We start from the raw sequence: 21,988 nt of genomic DNA on the forward strand, positions 1-21,988 counted from the left end.
GCCTGGATTTCCCCATCGTTCTCTATCACCATCCAAAACGGGGACCTTTTTGCTTCATCATTCTGTGTATAATATTCCTCCTCCTCCTCCTGCTCCTCCTCCTGAAACCTCACATAATCACGGGCAATTTTTCTTAGGCCCACAAGGCTCAGTCATATAATTTTTGTAAACAATTTTTATACGTTTCAATGCTCATTAAAGCGTTGAAACTTTCACCTGAACCAATTTTTATTTTAACTGGGCTGCCTCCAGGCCTAGTTACCAATTAAGCCACATTAACCAAAGCGATTAATGGGTTTCACCTGCCCTCTTGGTTGGGCATGGGCAATTTTTCTGACGTACATTAGTACTGTTGGTACACCAATTTTTGGGGGCCCACGCCTACAGTGTAATCAAATCAATTTTTAGCCCACCTGCATTACAGCTGACGTTACATCAGCTGTGTTGGGCACTGCAATGGGATGTATTTATGTACCGCCGGTGGGTTCCAGGGAGTCACCCATGCTGTGGGTCCACAGGGAGTTGTAACTGCATGTGTCCACTTCTAAAGAACCCCAGTCTGACTGGGGCATGCAGTGTGGGCTGAAGCCCACCTGCATTAAGCACGACATTACCTCCGCTGTGATGGGCAATGTAATGGGATATATTTATGTACCGCCGGTGGCTTCCTGGCACCCACCCATGCTGTGGGTCCACAGGGAGTTGTAAATGCATCTGTCCACTTCTAAAGAACCCCGGTCTGACTGGGGCATGCAGTGTGGGCCAAAGCCCACCTGCATTAAACATGACATTATTACCTCAGCTGTGATGGGCAATGCAATGGGATATATTTATGTACCGCCGGTGGGTTCCAGGGAGCCACCCATGCTGTGGGTCCACAGGGAGTTTAAATGCATCTGTCCACTTCTAAAGAACCCCAGTCTGACTGGAGCATGCAATGTGGGCCGAAGCCCACCTGCATTAAACATGACATTATTACCTCAGCTGTGATGGGCAATGCTATGGGATATATTTATGTACAGCCGGTGGGTTCCAGGGAGCCACCCATGCTGTTGGTGCACACGGAATTCCCATTGCGGAGTTGTACCTGCCTGTGACTATTTATAAAAAACCCCGGTCTGACTGGGGCATGCAAACACCTTGACAGAATGAATAGTGTGTGGCACATAGGTTCCCCATTGCTATGCCCACGTGTGCAGCTCCAGATGGAGGTGGCACAGGATTTGATTTCTCATTCCTTCTGTACAGCATTGTGGACTATCGCCCCGCCCCTTTTAAAGAGGGTCCCTGCCTAGCCGTGCCAACCCTCTGCAGTGTGTGCCTGCTTTTCATATGGCAGACACACTTATAAATAGACATGAGGGTGGCGTGGCATGAGGGCAGCTGAAGGCTGGGCAGGGACAGTTTGGTGTGCACTGTGGACACTGGGCCGTGGGGGGGGGGGGGTTGGCAGCATGTAACCCAGGAGAAGTGGCAGCGGAGTGTCATTCAGGCAGTGATTGTGCTTTGTCGGAGGTAGTGTGGTGCTTAGCTAAGGTATGCATTGCTAATGAGGGCTTTTCAGATGTAAAAGTTGTTGGAGGGGGGGGGCACTCTTGCCGCTATTGTGGCTTAATAGTGGGACCTGTGAACTTGAGATGCAGCCCAACATGTAGCCCTTCGCCTGCCCTATCCGTTTCTGTGTCGTTCCCATCACTTTCTTGAATTGCCCAGATTTTCACAAACGAAAACCTTAGCGAGCATTGGCGATATACAAAAATGCTCGGGTCGCCCATTGACTTCAATGGGGTTCGTTACTTGAAACAAACCCTCGAGCATCACGAAAATTTTGTCTCGAGTAACGAGCACCCGAGCATTTTGGTGCTCGCTCATCTCTAGTGCTCTTACTTCAATTTGATTTATGTTGAGGATTCAAGAAAGTGGAAGACTTGTATCTTTTCAGTGGGGTATAAGATGTTAAAGAGGTTGTCTGGTTACTGAACAACCCCTTTTCAATTCAACCCCCTGTGTGAAACAAAAAAAAATAGAAGTATATTAACCCCTCCACAAATCGGGTGACCACTGCAGCCAACGAGAGGCTGTAGTGTAACGAGAGGCGTAACTTGAAGCTCCAGGGCCCCAATACAAAACCTGTAACAAGGCCCCAAAGCTAATGCTTTATTCATAGTACTGGGCCCCCTATATTGATAAGAGAGACCTAATGAGCTCCTTAAAGGAGATGTCTCGAGGAAGCAGTTAATTTTTTTTTTTGCCCAGTCCCCCCCATTAAGCACACATTACTAAGCCCCCCTGTAAATGACATTTCTAGCTGGTTCGTACTTACCGTTCCAGCGTTTCAGCAAGTTATAAAAGTTTCCCCAAGATGGCCGCCGGCTCTTTCCCAGTCGCTCGCTGCAGCCCGACGTGCGCGCTCCCGAGACGCCGCCAGCTGTGTCTCCATGGCAACCGGACGCATCGCAGCCGCCGACCAGACGCCCCGCAGCCGCCGACCAGACAGCAGGTAACCGGCGCTAGCCCCCGGCTCCCCAGCGCTAGCTCCCCCGGCGCAGCGACAGCCCCCCCCCATCGCAGCGACAGCCCCCCCGGCCTAGCGCTAGCTCCCCCGGCCTAGCGACAGCCCCCCCGGCCTAGCGCTAGCTCCCCCGGCCTAGCGACAGCCCCCCCGGCCTAGCGACAGCTCCCCCGGCGCAGCGACAGCCCCCCCGGCCTAGCGACAGCCCCCCCCCATCGCAGCGACAGCCCCCCCGGCCTAGCGCTAGCTCCCCCGGCCTAGCGACAGCCCCCCCCCATCGCAGCGACAGCCCCCCCGGCCTAGCGCTAGCTCCCCCGGCCTAGCGACAGCTCCCCCGGCCTAGCGACAGCTCCCCCGGCCTAGCGACAGCCCCCCCGGCCTAGCGACAGCCCCCCCGGCCTAGCGACAGCCCCCCCGGCCTAGCGACAGCCCCCCCGGCCTAGCGACAGCTCCCCCGGCGCAGCGACAGCCCCCCCGGCCTAGCGACAGCCCCCCCGGCCTAGCGACAGCCCCCCCCGGCCTAGCGACAGCCCCCCCCATCGCAGCGACAGCCCCCCCGGCGCAGCGGCAGCCCCCCCGGCGCAGCGGCAGCGCAGCCCGGCGCAGCGGCAGCCCCCCCCCCGACCCATCACTTACCTGGGAGGCTTCTCGGGGCTGCTGGGCTGGGCTGGGCTGGTCTTCTCCGCTGGGCAGCTCCAGTTTCTGCACCTTCCTCTAACAGAGGATGGTGCAGAATGGCCGCTTCAGCGCGCTCCCGAGCAGTGACAGCTCGTCTGCGCATGCGCAGAAGAGCTGTAGCGGGGAGCACACTGAAGCGGCTCGTGCTGAATGGAGAAGACCGGACTGCGCAAGCGCGTCTAAAAAAGCAAGCTGCCAGCGAATTTAGACGGAACCATGGAGACGAGGACGCTAGCAACGGAGCAGGTAAGTGGAATAACTTCTGTATGGCTCATATTTAATGCACAATGTACATTACAAAGTGCATTAATATGGCCATACGGAAGTGTATAACCCCACTTGGTTTCGCGAGACCACCCCTTTAAGGCTGGGATCACACGAGGCGGATTCCCGTCAGAAATCTTGCGGTTTGGCCGCAGCAAAAAACGCGAGATTTCCGCCGGGAGAACCGCCGCGGAAAAACCCGCGGCGGCTTTGAAGCGGCCCGGCCGCTCGCTACCATAGAGGAGAGCGCGGCCGCAGCGGAAAGAAAAAATAAATAGACATGCTGCATACTTGAAAGCCGCGGCCGCCGCAGCCGTGGTTCCTGCCTGACCTACCGCAGCGGATTGGGCGTCCTGTGTGGACGAGATTTTTGAGAAATCTCGTCCACATGGCTGGCTAATCCCGAGATTAGCGGCCGCAAGCGGATTTGCCGCGGCGAAATTCCGCGTGGAATTTCCGCCGCAAATCCACCCTGTGTGAATCCAGCCTAAGGGTCCTGGGCCTGAGTGCAACTGCATCCCCTATAGTTACACCCCTGAGTGTCAACACCCTTTTTTTTGGCATTGGCAGAACAGGTACTGCAGCTGTCACATGATTTCCTGTGATAACCAGGACCACATCGGGCTGCAGCGCTGGAACCCAGCAGCCATGGAGGGGTAAGTGTATCTCTATTATTTTCACACATAACGACCTATTGAAGATGAGTTGTCCAGTAACCAAACAAGTGTGATTTTGCTTTGCTGTCCTAGTTTATATTGTGCAAAAAACGGTTTCAATAAAAAATTCAGTAAAAAAAATACCAGTTGTTTTTTGAAACATTTAGTGAAACAAGGCATGTATTCTTATAACAAAGTTATATTTTGATATTTTTAAGACAATGTTGAAACATTTAAATCTGTTGGATCTTTCATATAATTTCTACCCAAAAGATTGACACTGAGAAGGGCTTTAGAACATAATTTCCGCCGACTCACCAAGAGCCCATCTTAACACCTAAACAATAAAGAGAAATAACATTCATCACTGAAAAATAATATAGTATTTCACTTAATATTAGAGATGAGCGAGCGTACTCGTCCGAGCTTGATGCTCGTTCGAGTATTAGGGTACTCGAGATGCTCGTTACTAGAGGCGAGCACCACGCGGTGTTCTATTCACTTTCATTTTCTTCCCAGAAAATTTTGTGCCGTTTTCTGGCCAATAGTAACACAGGGAAGGCATTACAACTTCCTCCTGTGAAGTTCCAGCCCTATCCCACCCCCCTGCAGTGAGTGGCTGGGGAGATCAGGTGACACCCGAGTATAGAAACTGGGGCCGCCCGCGGCTCGCCACAGATGCACGCTGAGAGACATTAGGGAAAGTGCCGTCTTGCTGTAGCTGCTATAGGGAAAGTGTTACGCTGTTATATTCGTCTTCAAGAACCCCAACGGTCCTTCTTAGGGCCACATCTGACCGTGTGCAGTACTGTTGAGGCTGCTTTTAGCAGTTTTGCAAATTTTTTTTTTTTTTGTAGATCGGGCGTACAGACCATAGCATCCTCAGTCTGCAGTCATTTTACTGAGTATAGGGGCAGTACTGGTGAGGCAGGGACAGTGGTACAGGGAAAGAGGTATACTGGCTATATAGGCAGTGGGCTTTTTCAAAAAAATTGGAAAAAAATACTATATTTGGCCTGCCTGTGACCGTCTTCAGTTTACTGCGTGTCTGCTGGGGGTAGTAGTCGCTAATTAATACCCAGCCTTGCGCATAATTTTGTTCTGGCTGCACTGTGCTTTCAATAACCACAGTCATCCACCAACAGGGAAATCCATATACAGGCTATATAGGCAGTGGGCTTTTTCCCCAAAATTGGGAAAAAAATACTATATTTGGGCTGCCTGTGACCGTCTTCAGTTTACTGCGTGTCTGCTGGGGGTAGTAGTCGCTCATTAATACCCAGCCTTGCGCATAATTTTGTTCTGGGTGCACTGTGCTTTCAATAACCACAGTCATCCTCCAACAGGGAAATACATATACAGGCTATATAGGCAGTGGGCTCTTCCCCCAAAATTGGGAAAAAATACTATATTTGGGCTGCCTGTGACCGTCTTCAGTTTACTGCGTGTGTGCTGGGGGTAGTAGTCGCTCATTAATACCCAGCTAAGCGTTACAGCAGGCTTGCGCATAATTGTTTCCTGGCTCTGCTGTGTCCGTTACATGATCGCCGTCATCCCGCCAGAGGGAAAGAGTATACAATATATATGCTGCATACAGTGTCTGTCTGGTTTTTCACCTCACCATTTTAAAAAATTGAAGCAAAATACTTAAGGCCTACCACTGGCCTTTGGCCACTTGACTGGTTCTGCGCTGTGAATTCCAGTAGCTCAGTCATACGCACCTAGGTCTCACTACAGGCTTGCGCATAATTGTTTCCTGGCTCTGCTGTGCGTTCCATAAGTGATGTCAGCCTCCAACCACAGGCCAATAAGCGGCACATTTAATTACAGCGTTCTGTTTCTGCTCTACTTGTAATACACCATGCTGAGGGGTAGGGGTAAGCCTAGAGGACGTGGACGCGAGCGAGGACGCGGAGGCCCAAGTCAGGGTGTGGGCACAGGCCGAGCTCCTGGTCCAGGTGTATCGCAGCCGACTGCTGCGGGATTAGGAGAGAGGCAAGTTTCTGGGGTCCCCAGATTCATCTCACAATTAATGGGTCCACGCGGTAGACCTTTATTAGAAACTGAGCAGTGTGAGCAGGTCCTGTCGTGGATGGCAGAAAGTGCATCCAGCAATCTATCGACCACCCAGTCTTCTACGCCTCTCTACAGCTGCAACTCTGAATCCTCTGGCTGCTGCTCCCCCTTCCTCCCAGCCTCCTCACTCCATGAAAATGACACATTCTGAGGAGCAGGCAGACTCCCAGGAACTGTTCTCGGGCCCCTGCCCAGATTGGGCAGCAATGGTTCCTCTCCCACCGGAGGAGTTTGTCGTGACCGATGCCCAACCTTTAGAAAGTTCCCGGGGTCCGGGGGATGAGGCTGGGGACTTCCGGCAACTGTCTCAAGAGCTTTCAGTGGGTGAGGAGGACTATGACGATGAGACACAGTTGTCTATCAGTGAGGTAGTAGTAAGGGCAGTAAGTCCGAGGGAGGAGCGCACAGAGGATTCGGAGGAAGAGCAGCTGGACGATGAGGTGACTGACCCCACCTGGTTTGCAAAGCCTACTGAGGACAGGTCTTCAGAGGGGGAGACAAGTGCAGCAGCAGGGCAGGTTGGAAGAGGCAGTGCAGTGGCCAGGGGTAGAGGCAGGGCCAGACCGAATAATCCACCAACTGTTTCCCAAAGCGCCCCCTCGCGCCATGCCACCCTGCAGAGGCCGAGGTGCTCAAAGGTGTGGCAGTTTTTCACTGAGAGTGCAGACGACCGACAAATTATGGTGTGCAAGGTTTGTCGCGCCAAGATCAACCGGGGAGCCACCACCACCAGCCTCACCACCACCAGCATGCGCAGGCATATAATGGCCAAGCACCCCAGAAGGTGGGACGAAGGCCGTTCACCGCCTCCGGTTTGCACCACGGCCTCTCCCCCTGTGCCCCAACCTGCCACTGAGATCCAACCCCCCTCTCAGGACACAGGCACGACCGTCTCCCGGCCTGCACGCACACCCTCACCTCCGCTATCCTGGGCCCCATCCAGCAATGTCTCTCAGCGCAGCGTCGAGCCGTCGCTAGCACAACTGTTTGAGCGCAAGCGCAAGTACGCCGCCACGCACCCTCACGCTCAAGCGTTAAACGTGCACCTAGCCAAATTTATCAGCCTGGAGATGCTGCCGTATAGGCTTGTGGAAACGGAGGCTTTCAAAAACATGGCGGCGGCGGCGGCCCCGCGCTACTCGGTTCCTAGTCGCCACTACTTTTCCCGATGTGCCGTCCCAGCCCTGCATGACCACATCTCCCGCAACATTGTACGCGCCCTCACCAACGCGGTTACTGGCAAGGTCCACTTAACAACGGACATGTGGGCAAGCTCAGGCGGGCAGGGCCACTATATCTCCCTGACGGCACATTGGGTGAATTTAGTGGAGGCTGGGACAGAGTCAGAGCCTGGGACCGCTCACGTCCTACCCACCCCCAGAATTGCGGGCCCCAGCTCGGTGCTGGTATCTGCGGCGGTGTATGCTTCCTCCACTAAACCACCCTCCTCCTCCTCCTCCTACGCAACCTCTGTTTCGCAATCAAGATCTGTCAGCAGCAGCACGTCGCCAGCAGTTGGTGTCGCGCGGCGTGGCAGCACAGCGGTGGGCAAGCGTCAGCAGGACGTGCTGAAACTACTCAGCTTAGGAGAGAAGAGGAACATAGCCCACGAACTGCCGCAGGGTCTGACAGAGCAGACCGGCCGCTGGCTTTCGCCACTGAGCCTCCAACTGGGCATGGTCGTGTGTGACAACGGCCGTAACCTGGTGGCGGCTCTGCAGCTCGGCAGCCTCACGCACGTGCCATGCCTGGCCCACATCTTTAATTTGGTGGTTCGGCGGTTTCTGAAAAGCTACCACGCTTGTTAGACCTGCTCGGAAAGGTTCGCCGGGTCAGCGCACATTTCCGCAAGTCCAAGACGGACGCTGCCATCCTGCGGACCCTGCAGCATCGGTTTAATCTGCCAGTGCACCAACTGCTGTGCGACGTGCCCACACGGTGGAACTCTACGCTCCACATGTTGGCCAGGCTCTATGAGTAGCGTAGAGCTATAGTGGAATACCAACCCCACAGGGGCGGCGTAGTGGGAGTCACCCTCCTCAATTCTTTACAGAAGAGTGGGCCTGGTTGGCAGACATCTGCCAGGTCCTTGGAAACTTTGAGGAGTCTACCCAGGTGGTGAGCGGCGATGCTGCAATCATTAGCGTCACCATTCCTCTGCTATGCCTCTTGAGAAGTTCCCTGCAAAGCATAAAGGCAGGCGCTTTGCGCTCGGAAACGGAGGCGGGGGAAGACAGTATGTCACTGGATAGTCAGAGCACCCTCATGTCTATATCTCAGCGCGTTTTGGAGGAGGGGGAGGAGCATGAGGAGGAGGGGGAAGAGACAGCTCGGCCCACTGCTGAGGGTTCCCATGCTGCTTGCCTGTCATCCTTTCAGCGTGTATGGCCTGAGGAGGAGGAGGAGGATCCTGAAAGTGATCTTCCTAGTGAGGACAGCCATGTGTTGCGTACAGGTACCCTGGCACACATGGCTGACTTCATGTTAGGATGCCTTTCTCGTGACCCTCGCGTTAGACGCATTCTGGCCACTACGGATTACTAAGTGTACACACTGCTCGACCCACGGTATAAGGAGAACCTTTCCACTCTTATACCCGAAGAGGAAAGGGGTTCGAGAGTGATGCTATACCACAGGACCCTGGTGGACAAACTGATGGTAAAATTCCCATACGACAGCGCTAGTGGCCGAAGGCGCAGTTCCGAGGGCCAGGTAGCAGGGGAGGTGCGGAGCTCAGGCAGCATGTACAGCGCAGGCAGGGGAACAATCTCCAAGGCCTTTGACAGCTTTCTAGCTCCCCAGCAAGACTGTGTCACCGCTCCCCAGTCAAGGCTGAGTCGGCGGGAGCACTGTAAAAGGATGGTGAGGGAGTACGTAGCCGATCGTACCACCGTCCTCCGTGATGCCTCTGCTCCGTACAACTATTAGGTGTCAAAGCTGGACACGTGACCCGAACTCGCGCTGTATGCCCTGGAGGTGTCGGCTTGCCCTGCGGCTAGCATCTTGTCAGAGAGGGTGTTTAGTGCAGCTGGAGGAATCATCACCGACAAGCGTACCCGCCTGTCAACTGACAGCACCGACAGGCTTACACTCATAAAGATGAACAAAGCCTGGATTTCCCCAGACTTCTCTTCTCCACCAGCGGACAGCAGCGGTACCTAAACAATACGTAGGCTGCACCCGCGGATGGAAGCATCGTTCTCTATCACCATAAAAAACGGGGACCTTTTAGCTTCATCAGTCTGTGTATTATATTCATCCTCCTCCTCCTGCTCCTCCTCCTGAAACCTCACGTAATCACGCCGAACGGGCAATTTTTCTTAGGCCCACAAGGCTCAGTCATATTACTTTTGTGAACAATGTTTATACGTTTCAATTCTCATTAAAGCATTGAAACTTGCACCTGAACCAATTTTTATTTTAACTGGGCTGCCTCCAGACCTAGTTACAAATTAAGCCACAGTAACCAAAGCGATTAATAGGATTCACCTGCCCTCTTGGTTGGGCATGGGCAATTTTTCTGAGGTACATTAGTACTGTTGGTACACCAATTTTTTTGGGCCCTCGCCTACAGTGTAATCCTAGTAATTTTTATGGGCTTCGCCTGCACTCATGGTACAGCAAGGTGTGTGGGGTTGGCCTACACTTTTGCTAAATAAATGTAACTGGGGCCTTGTCTATACTGCAACTACTGAAATGTGCAAGAGACTGTTATCTCCCTAAACTGCTGCAACGGGAATGTTACTGTGGCCTGTCTTGACTGCTACTACTACTGAAATGGAACTAATACTGTGCTCCCCCCATACTGCTGCTTCGGAATTGTTACTGAGGCCTGTCTTGACTGCTACTATTACTGAAATGGAACTAAGACTGTGCTCCCCCTATACTGCTGCTAGTGATATGTTACTGGGGCCTGTCTAAACTGCAACTACTACTGAAATGGAACTAATACTGTGCTCCCCCTATACTGCTGCTTTGGAATTGTTACTGGGGCCTGTCTTGACTGCTACTATTACTGAAATGGGCGGTTGGGCAGCATGTTACCCAGGAGAAGTGGCAGCGGAGTGTCATGCAGGCAGTGATTGTGCTTTGTTGGAGGTAGTGTGGTGCTTAGCTAAGGTATGCCTTGCTAATGAGGGTTTTTCAGAAGTAAAAATTGTTGGGGGGAGGGGGGGCCTCTCTTGCCGCTATTGTGGCTTAATAGTGGGACCTGGGAACTTGAGATGCAGCCCAACATGTAGCCCCTCGCCTGCCCTATCCGTTTCTGTGTCGTTCCCATCACTTTCTTGAATTTCCCAGGTTTTCACAAATGAAAACCTTAGCGAGCATCGGCGATATACAAAAATGCTCGGGTCGCCCATTGACTTCAATGGGGTTCGTTACTCGAAACGAACCCTTGAGCATCACGGGAAGTTCGACTTGAGTAACGAGCACCTGAGCATTTTGGTGCTCGCTCATCTCTAATAAAGAATATATAGAATACATTTTCTTCATAGTACAGGACATAAGTAAGGGAGATGACATGACAACACATGCTTTTACCTCCTCTGTAGGATGCTTGTATCTTCCAACTTGTTACATTGTGAAAATGGCTGTTGCAGTTGCCCTAATGGGGAAGCTCTGAGATAAAACTGTAAAGAGTTGTAGTACAGGTTTTATTGCCCTTAGGGCGCCCACCCACTGGTGTTTGCGTTTTCCGCGCGTTTTTCGCGGCGTTTTCGCGGCTTTTCCATTAATTTACATTGACTTTCATGGGTGCATTAGGAGAAAAATAAGGACACATATGCAACTGACAGTTCCTATGTTAAAAACGCAAACGCAACGCAAAAAAAACGCCAGTGGACAGGAACACATGTTATCTCTATGCCTGTGCAGGAAAAACGCAAAACGCAAAACGCAGGTAAAAAAACGCCAGTGGGTGGGCGCCCTTATTGTGAAGCAAATTGATAGTGCCAAAGATTAATTCTACTGGACTGAATAAATAGCAATTGGCATCTAAATAACTGCACGCATGTAACTTCCTGCTAGCGTAGGCTTCAGTATAATGGGAGCATATATGAGTGAGATGTCAGACTGTAATACAAACACTGCTGCTGTCTCTCTTATGGGGGTTCGTGGCTGGCTGACATATATTATGCAATGAGGTGTTATGGACACAATGTTGCTGGCACTTTTATGGGGCCCTGTGGCTAGCTCTGGTGGCCACAATGTCTGTGATATGAGGGCATTATGGCAGTCAGTGTCCTGGGGGCAGTATGGTCAGCACTTGTTTATGGTGACTTATGAGGATACTATGACTGTCACATTAGATTTACCTATACTCATCTTTTTATACCACTAAAGATCTCCAACTACACAACATTACTTGAGAACTCAAATTCCATTGCATTGAAACAAAACACGACTATTCTTCTAGAAAATAATAAAATCCTCAAATAATGCAGTTTTCAGATTATACGTAGTTGGATAAATTCTCACTTTGAAATAGTAGTGCAATAAAAGGTTATTTCCCAGGGACCAGAAATAAGAGAACTTCTTCCCTCCACAATGTGGCTGGCTTTAACTCTTGAGATTCTGGATACCAAGCAGGCAATTTTTCATGCATTCCATGTTTTACTGACTTCTGTAGACCTCTTGTGTCTAGGAGTCTATGAATGCAGGAGGTTTATAGATCTGTAGTGTCCTGAAGTTAATGTGACCTTTCCAGAAGTTTCTAGAATTTGACTTAGGGATCTATGTGTCTTGTGCATTTGTAATTGTCCTTGTTTTGCTTGCAGCATGAATCAGCTTTGAATGTGTTGCATAGCTGCAGCAGCTCAAAAGTTAACTGTCTGGTATGTAAGATGTCTGTCTGAGAATGTATCTTTTTGTTAGTCAAGTGATCGTGCTATGCATATGTGTTTTGTAAGGATGCTGTGCTGATGCTGATGCTGAGCTGTGCAGTCTGCTTCTGAGTCTTGCAAAAGAGAGTCTGAGAGCGCCGTCTATGCAATAAGTTCTGTTTAGAGAGTGCAAGAGTGAAGAGAGAGTTGGTCTCTGCAAGTCCGGAGAGTGAGAGGAGAATGGAAGAAGCCGAGCGATTTCCCTACTGCTTGGCCTGTGCCTGTTTTTCTATGGAGTCGGAGTGAGAAGTTAGGAGAGGAGGTGCAGTAATCTGGAGTGGATGAAGCCTGTTTCATGAGAGGGAGCAAAGACTTTACCGTAACCAGTGGCAGTGAGGAGCTTCAATTTCGGGACATGTCTACACAACAGTGAGTTTACACAAACCCCTAAGAGCATAGAGAAGCCAGGGAGACATAATAGGCCCATCACCTCAAACCCTCACTAGCTGCAATCACAAGCACCAGAGTACCCTTACAGATAACTGCAACTGTGGGAATGTCTCTGAGAAATCTCTAAGAGAGAGACAGAGAAAACGTTGGTGTTTAATTGTCTTTGCATCAGAACTAAGGCCTCATATCCACTGGCTATTTATATTTATGAAATCCGCGCCGGTGTCCCGCACGCATGATCCACATCCATAGAGATGCATTAGACACCCGCAGGTAAGTAAATACCTGCGGATGTCATTTTTCTCTGCCACGTGGATCACACATGCGGGAAATCACCCGCAGCATGCTCCATTTTCTGCGGGCTTCCCACATGGATGGCTCCCGCAGTCTTCCATTGAAGCCTATGGAAGCTGTCCACATCTGCAGCACACCCGCAGCTTAATTTCTTAATTAATTCTTAATTTCCGTGGGGCCGCGGAAAAGCAGGGATTAAAAAAAAAAGAAGAGTGCATGGCGCATGCGCACGGCACGCTGCCGGCGTGCCGAGCACATCCGCCAGGGAGAAGGAAAGAAGATCCGTCTGCGACGGACGGGAAACCGCAGCGTCCGGACAGGTGAGTATTATCAATTTATAGGCTTCATGTCTGCGGGAAAGGAGGGACCCGCTGCGGGATTCTGCATTAAAGGAGATGTCCCGCGCCGAAACGGGTTTTTTTTTTTTTTTAAACCCCCCCCCCCGTTCGGCGCGAGACAACCCCGATGCAGGGGTTAAAAAAACCACCCGCACAGCGCTTACCTGAATCCCGGCGGTCCGGTGACTTCAATACTTACCGCTGAAGATGGCCGCCGGGATCTTCTACCTTCGTGGACCGCAGCTCTTCTGTGCGGTCCACTGCCGATTCCAGCCTCCTGATTGGCTGGAATCGGCACGTGACGGGGCGGAGCTACACGGAGCCGCTCTCTGGCACGAGCGGCTCCATAGAAGAAAGCTGAAGACCCGGACTGCGCAAGCGCGGCTAATTTGGCCATCGGAGGCCAAAAATTAGTCGGCTCCATGGAGACGAGGACGCCAGCAACGGAGCAGGTAAGTATAAAACTTTTTATAACTTCTGTATGGCTCATAATTAATGCACAATGTACATTACAAAGTGCATTATTATGGCCATACAGAAGTGTATAGACCCACTTGCTGCCTCGGGACATCTCCTTTAAGAATCCGCACGGGCCTAAATTTCCTAGTGGACATGAGGCCTTAGAGTATGGAACAACGTTGTCATCTACTGTAACTCCAGAGTCTACTGCAAATGTTTAAAGGACTGTAATTGTTATTTCTCCATGTTTATGCAAAAGCTGAAGTAAACTGCGTATCTCCAGTTTGGATTACCAAGCTTCCAGAACTCTTGTCAATTATTTATGCACACACCGAGGGTCCATCGTGTTAGAGATACTGGCATCACCATGACAACACAAAAACCCATCGCTTCCAGAGATAGACTGTTCAACTGTTTTTGCCACTGTGTGCGACCGAGCAGACACCATTGTCGGGTGGAATCGCAGAGCCACCCATGACGGCCATCTTGACTACCACGTGGTCTACCCACTTTGGCGCACCTCGCTCGGACGCTGCAGACCCACCATGTGAAAGTGAGTAAAAGTTGTAATTTTTACCAATTTGTGCATGATTTCATACTGTGTAATTGAGGAGACACAGTGCTAGAGCAATAGGCTGGGTGAGTATGAAAGATGCCTCCCTGGACTCCCTGTTCCCTCAACTTTGAAAACTATAACTTAGTTTATGAGGCTCAATGGGGATGACTGTGTTTAAATAAATCTTATGAATTGTATCTGCCTGTGCTGGACTTTTAATGCTACTATCATCTGATTTGATTGGGTTAGTTCACAAGCGCGTATTTTGATACATAATTGCGTCACACTAAATACAATGCAGCATGCTCTTCTTTCCTGTGCATTTGCACAGGAAAAGAACACATCTTGATCTCATAAATTGAATTGGCCATTTCAATGGCTGAGAGCATTGGTGTGTGTTTTATTTTGAGCGCACAATTGCACACAACCTGCGTGTGCAAAAAGTACAGTAAAAACTGCTAATGCGCACACAAATATGCAATGCCAGCTGTAAATAATGTGGTGCAAATGTGCACACAAATACACTAGTGTGACACAGGTGTTAATCTTTTAATGTAGCGGGGAACCATGGCTGTGGTCTTACATCACATAAGTGTTCTTCAGTGGCACAAAGATATATAAAGGCTTTAGAGGGACAGTAAAGGTAATTGTAATACTGGTTTCTTAAATTACCATTTTATAAACAGTGCAATAAAGTTTATTGATCACAATTTGGAACATATATCTCATATATCACAAAAAAATTAGTGGCGTAAAGTAAGTGAATACACAAAGAAAAAGAAAAAGTGGAATTTGCCAAAAAAACAACCCAAACACAAGTTACTTTTGAAATACAACTGAAATCTTCAGCTGGTATTAAATTGGTGACATTGCACAGAATATTTCTTCCAACACTGAATATAATCTCCACATCATATTTTGGGGTCTTTTTGATACCATCTTCCAAACAGAGTTGCATCTAACAGTGGATGTGAAGAAATTCCAGATTTACTTGTAAGGCGCCCATCCTTCAACACCTAAAGGAACACAATCATAACAAAAACTTGAATATTACAATAACTGTAGAAAGCTTCCGGGTGCGATGTTCTGCTTCCTTCTTGCAGTCTATAATTGATAGAGGTTGTCTAGAATTATCCAGGATTAGAAAAGAAGTGCCCCTTTTTCTAGACAAGACACCACTTTTGCCCATGAGCCATGTCTGCTATTGTAGCTCTCCCCTATTTAAAAATGGATCAGTCAGCTCTCCTATTTTAGGAAATATTTACCTTCTCCATAAAATCGCAATTCTTTTCTTAGAACTCTGCAATCTGTGTTTCTGTGTTATTTTTCCTAGAAATTTGTTATTAAATTTACAACTGGGCAGTACCATTCTACTTGTCAAAGGGGTCAAAAGGGGTGTGTTCCTATATAATCGGACACTGCTAGTCCTGATAGATGGTGTCAGAGTGTGTAGGGACGTACCCTCAACAGGTAATGCACAGTTGTCAATGTGTTCGTTAGTTTCTTGGAAGAGCAACATAAATAGCACAATGTGGAGTTCTTAGAATTGATGGTCGAACCTTTTTTTTCCTGGAGGGGGGGGAATTATTTGCTTAAACAGACAGGTCAGGAGTGATGACAGTTCTCTTTAAGTCAAGAACAGTGAGGCAGATTTATTAGTACTGTCTAATAGTGAGACAGGCAGACAGGGTGTACCAGATTTATCACAGTCGCTCTATTGAATTTAAGACATCTGTCAAATTGTATGGCTGTGTACCACCAATTTCATGGCTTAATTACATCACAAATTGCTCCATTTTTGGTGGTATTTTTGATTCATGAATCACCGAAAAGAACCAAAGAATTAAAAATTAACTTTTATTAAATACCCTTAAAAAATGCGTGTACACTTCTTATAACGCCTAATAAATGCGTGAATCCAAAATACCAGGATCACACTTTATTATTAAATGAGCTTATCGCGTGGGAATGGGTAAATCAGGCCCTTCAGTGGTCTCAGAGTTATAATACTAGGAGGCACCGCCTCTTCATCACTTTTTTCAAAGAGTAAGATGTCAACCCCTATATTCTGAGACTATCTTCTAGTATAGATCCCAGTTTATGCCAATAATGTTATATAAGCATAGAGGTATTACCGAGAACTAATGGTGTGCAAATACAATACACAGACATAAATTAACTTCTTATGTAATGACATCTAAAAATGGGACCACTGGTCACTGGTCAGCCTGATTAATCGTTTGTTCATTCACCACTACACAATATCTAGATGCCTATTATTATCTCAGGGTACACAAGATTTTATTTATCTTTCAGACTTTAGTAGAGATTAGATCAAAGAGATATATCTAGACTTAGTAGAAATTAGGTGGCCAGATCACCAGTTGGAGCCGTATTTTAACCCTTTCCAATCCACTGTCTGACCATTGAAGACATTATGATTTAAGGCAGTATAGCTCCGATGTTGGAAGACATCCATCGGGGTTCTCTTACTGTATATTGCCAGCCTCTCTGCTGTCGGAGCCTATCCAATGTGTCACCTCATGCAGTACTGGCTTTAGCCAGCAGATAGTGCCGTTATATATCGGCAGAAAAAGAGTAAGCCCCCTAGGAAAACCAGGATACAAATTGGATTGGAAAGTGTTAAGGCAAATGTCCATAAATAGAAAGTGTGTTACTGTTTACACCTTAACCTTTGTTTATGTTTTAAAGGCAAGAATGTAATTAAATCATGTGTTATTGAGTACACTTTATTCTTTAATAACCCATTAACTGGCAACAATGTACCAGTATTAGGTTATAAATATATGACTTTTAACCATCTTTGTTCAACCAAGCATGTGAGTGACCTGCCTATCTCTTATTATATCAGAGTTTGGTACTGTTTTGTAAATATCCCATACTGATGAGCTATTAAATTCTTAGAATACTTCTCACTTATATAGTGGGTGATAAAGTCAGGATCTAAGTATATGGTTGTGTTTGGTGTCACTGTACCAAAAATAATTGTTCTTTTATATACAGCCACCTCCCGAAAGCTAGGGGAGGCGTAAATAAGATCATTTCCCAAAAGATGAAGAGGAGGAAATAGTACTCTTGACAGTAAAAGGGTCCTGGACCGACACGTTTTTCTCAACAAGGAGCTCTTTAGGGACCCCGATATACTTCCATATAATATATATTGGTGACTTTCCAAAACCAATTGCATATCAGCAATACAATAATAGACAAATTAACTGAAAGCGCTGTGGAATAAGTTGACACTATACAAATTATAAGTTCCTTCCACTTGTGGACGTGAAATATTGTTCAGAGATGGTAGCCTTAAATACATGTGTCCCTAAGTCCTACCCGCTCCAATCAGTCTTCAGATTCCTTATGGTTTGTGATCTGCAGTCGCAGACCAGAACATGCCGCTTTGCCACCTAGTGACGGAGCATCTCCAAGTTGACGTAGATTCAATGCGGATCCATGACAACATAGACACACAGCGCAACCACTGAGCCTTGGCACTCACGCACAGCTACAGGCTGAAGTTTCCAGACAGGACATCCAGAGGGACCGATAATAAAGTATAGCCAAATATTCAAATGGTGATACTACATTTAGACAGAACAAACGAGTCCTGCTGATAGATCTATATTATGTATATACATATAGTAAACATGACATATCACTCAATTCAATAAGTGGTATCAAAAATCATAATACATGTATTGTATACATTAAATAGAGGTAATCAACCTCTACTGATAGAGCTATAGTAACCATATATATAGGCAGTATAGATATTGAGGGGGATAGAGAAGATCCCATAAAAAATATATCTATAATGGGTAATCCATACCGGAACTGATAGTAATTTGCCACACTGTTTCCAAAGGGTATACAGGTGAAATGTACCCAATCAAGACACTCATCCATAAATAAAGAGATCTATTAGGACTAGTTTTATTGCATGATCTGGTAAATATTAATATTATACACATGGTATAATCCTCAGATATTCCTTTAATTGCATAATCTTAGATCATATCACAGAGTGCAGGAAAGTCTATTATTATTCAATCCCGTCAGAGTAGACTTAAAAGATAAAACTATTTTTTCACAGAACAGATCCCTAAAATCTAACTTTTATTTATTTCATTTAAAAATGGCTCAAAAGAATGACAAATTCATACATATATCAGTGTCACCACCACCTCAAATTCAGTGTGACCGGCACATACTGGTGTACAGATGGTATAAGCACTGATTTAATTAAGAGTAACCCGAGGTGTAAACGCTCACTCTGGATAGATACTGGTAATAAATTCCCAACAGATATTAACTGGGAGTACCAGCCTATATCAGTCAAGTCCACTCCAGAAAGGCATGAGTCACCTACATCCTTTGTCCAACACCAATATCATTAGTGTAGGACCAAAGACGGTTAATAACATCCTATTCCATACATCAAATAGGGAAACAAGACAGGGATATGGTTAAAGGGGTTGTCCCGCGGCAGCAAGTGGGTCTATACACTTCTGTATGGCCATAATAATGCACTTTGTAATGTACATCGTGCATTAATTATGAGCCATACAGAAGTTATAAAAAGTTTTATACTTACCTGCTCCGTTGCTGGCGTCCTCGTCTCCATCGTGCCGACTAATTTTCGCCCTCCGATGGCCAAATTAGCCGCGCTTGCGCAGTCCGGGTCTTCTGCAGTCTTCTATGGGGCCGCTCGTGTAGAATGCCGGCTCCGTGTAGCTCCGCTCCGTCACGTGCCGATTCCAGCCAATCAGGAGGCTGGAATCGGCAATGGACCGCACAGAAGCCCTGCGGTCCACGGAGACAGAGGATCCCGGCGGCCATCTTCAGCAGGTAAGTATGAAGACGCCGGACCGCCGGGATTCAGGTAAGCGCTGTGCGGGTTGTTTTTTTAACCCCTGCATCGGGGTTGTCTCGCGCCGAACGGGGGGGGGGGGGGGGGGTTAAAAAAAAAAAAACCCGTTTCGGCGCGGGACAACCCCTTTAATTCCACAGACGTTCCCAGATGTTTTTATTTCTGATTAACAGGAAAGGGATATGATTTATTCCAACATCCAGATGTTCCCAGATGTTTGTTATTTAATTTTAGTTTTACTTGACTGTTAGGTGAATGATGTATATCAGCCCCTCGTATGGATTAGTGTAGATGTAACACAGATATTGGTTTATGGATAGATTTGTATATTTGAAGCATTTATATCTCTTTCCGCGACTTCATCAGGAAAAAGACGTTCCCCATATCCTTATCTGGAGGTGTCAGATAGAAAAACAAAAGACACCTATATACACAAAAGACACCTATATACACAAAAAATCCCTAGATGAGTTATAGATGCTCACAACTAACCCTGCCTAAAATCCATGTGACGATGTCAAAATAGCGCTAACTCATCATGGATAAAATATACTAAGGCGGATGCCAAATGCAGGAACAATCTCCCTTGCCTAAATCCTAAAATGAGATTCTCAGTATGTATAGAGTAGCTGATAAAGCAGTATCTAAGAGCGATATCTCAGTTACAGATCAAGACCCTATGCTAATGATCATGGATAAAAATAACAAAGCAGGATTCAGGCATAGCCTCCAGCCTTGATGGTGGGCTGGAGACATCTGATGTGGCGGTCACACTGAATTTGGGGTGGTGATGACACTGATATGTGTATGAGTATGTCATTCTTTTGAGCCATTTTTAAATTAAATAAATAAAAGTTCAATTTTAGTAGAGATGAGCGAACACCAAAATGTTCGGGTGTTCGTTATTCGAAACGAACTTCCCGCGATGTTCGAGGGTTCGTTTCGAATAACGAACCCCATTGAAGTCAATGGGCGACCAGAACATTTTTGTATTTCGCCGATGCTCGCTAAGGTTTTCATGTGTGAAAATCTGGGCAATTCAAGAAAGTGATGGGAACGACACAGCAACGGATAGGGCAGGCGAGGGGCTACATGTTGGGCTGCATCTCAAGTTCACAGGTCCCACTATTAAGCCACAATAGCGGCAAGAGTGGGCCCCCCCGCCCTCCCAACAACTTTTACTTCTGAAAAGCCATCAGTAGCATGGCATACCTTTGCTAAGCACCACACTACCTCCAACAAAGCACAATCACCGCCTGCATGACACTCCACTGCCACTTCTACTGGGTTACATGCTGCCCAACCACCCCCCCCCTCCCCCCCACAGCGCACACCAAAGTGTCCCTCATGCCACACCACCCTCATGTCTATTTAGAAGTGCGTCTGCCATGAGGAGGAACCACAGGCACACACTGCAGAGGTTGGCATGGCTAGGCAGCGACCCTCTTTAAAAGGGGCGGGGCGATAGCCCACAATGCTGTACAGAAGCAATGAGAAATAGAATCCTGTGCCACCGCCATCAGGAGCTGCACACGTGGGCATAGCAATGGGGAACCTATGTGCCACACACTATTCATTCTGTCAAGGTGTCTGCATGCCCCAGTTAGACCGGGCTTTTTAATTCATAGACACAGGCAGGTACAACTCCCTATTGTGAAGTCCCTGTAGACCGACAGCATGGGTGGCTCCCTGGAACCCACCGGCGGTACACAAAGATATCCCATTGCATTGCCCAACACAGCTGAGGTAGTAATGTCGTGCGTAATACAGGTGGGCTTCGGCCCACACTGCATGCCCCAGTCAGACTGGGGTTCTTTAGAAGTGGACACATGTAGGTTAAACTCCGTGTGCACCTACAGCATGGGTGGCTCCCTGGAACCCACCGGCGGTACACAAAAATATCCCATTGCATTGCCCAACACAGCTGAGGTAGTAATGTCGTGCGTAATACAGGTGGGCTTCGGCCCACACTGCATGCCCCAGTCAGACTGGGGTTCTTTAGAAGTGGACACATGTAGGTTAAACTCCCTGTGGACCCACAGCATGGGTGGGTGCCAGGAAGCCATCGGCGGTACATAGAAATATGCCATTGCATTGCCCAACACAGCTGAGGTAGTAATGTCGTGCGTAATACAGGTGGGCTTCGGCCCACACTACATGCCCCAGTCAGACTGGGGTTCTTTACAAGTGGACACATGTAGGTTACACTCCGTGTGCACCTACAGCATGGGTGGGTGCCAGGAAGCCACCGGCGGTACATAGAAATATCCCATTGCATTGCCCAACACAGCTGAGGTAGTAATGTCGTGCGTAATACAGGTGGGCTTCGGCCCACACTGCATGCCCCAGTCAGACTGGGGTTCTTTACAAGTGGACACATGTAGGTTACACTCCGTGTGCACCTACAGCATGGGTGGCTCCCTGGAACCCACCGGCGGTACACAAAAATATCCCATTGCATTGCCCAACACAGCTGAGGTAGTAATGTCGTGCATAATACAGGTGGGCTTCGGCCCACACTGCATGCCCCAGTCAGACTGGGGTTCTTTAGAAGTGGACACATGTAGGTTAAACTCCCTGTGGACCCACAGCATGGGTGGGTGCCAGGAAGCCACCGGCGGTACATAGAAATATCCCATTGCATTGCCCAACACAGCTGAGGTAGTAATGTCGTGCGTAATACAGGTGGGCTTCGGCCCACACTGCATGCCCCAGTCAGACTGGGGTTCTTTACAAGTGGACACATGTAGGTTAAACTCCCTGTGGACCCACAGCATGGGTGGGTGCCAGGAAGCCACCGGCGGTACATAAATATATCCCATTGCATTGCCCAACACAGCTGAGGTAACGTCAGCTGGAATGCAGGTGGGCTAAAAATTAATTTGATTACACTGTAGGCGAGGGCCCACAAAAATTGCTGTATCAACAGTACTAATGTACATCCCAAAAATTGGCCATGGCCAGCCAAGAGGGCAGGTGAAACCCATTAATCGCT

The 21,988-nt window shown here is 48.2% G+C and overlaps 2 protein-coding genes across 3 annotated transcripts in view; both read right to left on the bottom strand.

The window, feature by feature from the left end:
* Positions 1-4,353: 4,353 nt before the first annotated feature.
* LOC136631255 (pantetheinase-like) overlaps positions 4,354-21,988 on the bottom strand; it is a 127,882-nt gene continuing 110,247 nt past the window's right edge. The window contains exon 7 of the mRNA XM_066605572.1: positions 4,354-4,447. Coding sequence (XP_066461669.1) covers positions 4,403-4,447 — 45 coding nt within the window. The 3' untranslated portion in view covers positions 4,354-4,402. The remainder of the gene's footprint in view (positions 4,448-21,988) is intronic.
* LOC136631322 (pantetheinase-like) overlaps positions 14,647-21,988 on the bottom strand; it is a 97,022-nt gene continuing 89,680 nt past the window's right edge. For both annotated transcript variants that reach the window (XM_066605583.1, XM_066605588.1), the window contains exon 7: positions 14,647-15,121. In XM_066605583.1, the coding sequence (XP_066461680.1) occupies positions 15,017-15,121 (105 nt within the window). In that variant the 3' untranslated portion in view covers positions 14,647-15,016. The remainder of the gene's footprint in view (positions 15,122-21,988) is intronic.

Source organism: Eleutherodactylus coqui, chromosome 1, assembly GCF_035609145.1.
Source record: "Eleutherodactylus coqui strain aEleCoq1 chromosome 1, aEleCoq1.hap1, whole genome shotgun sequence".
Lineage (NCBI taxonomy): Eukaryota > Metazoa > Chordata > Amphibia > Anura > Eleutherodactylidae > Eleutherodactylus > Eleutherodactylus coqui.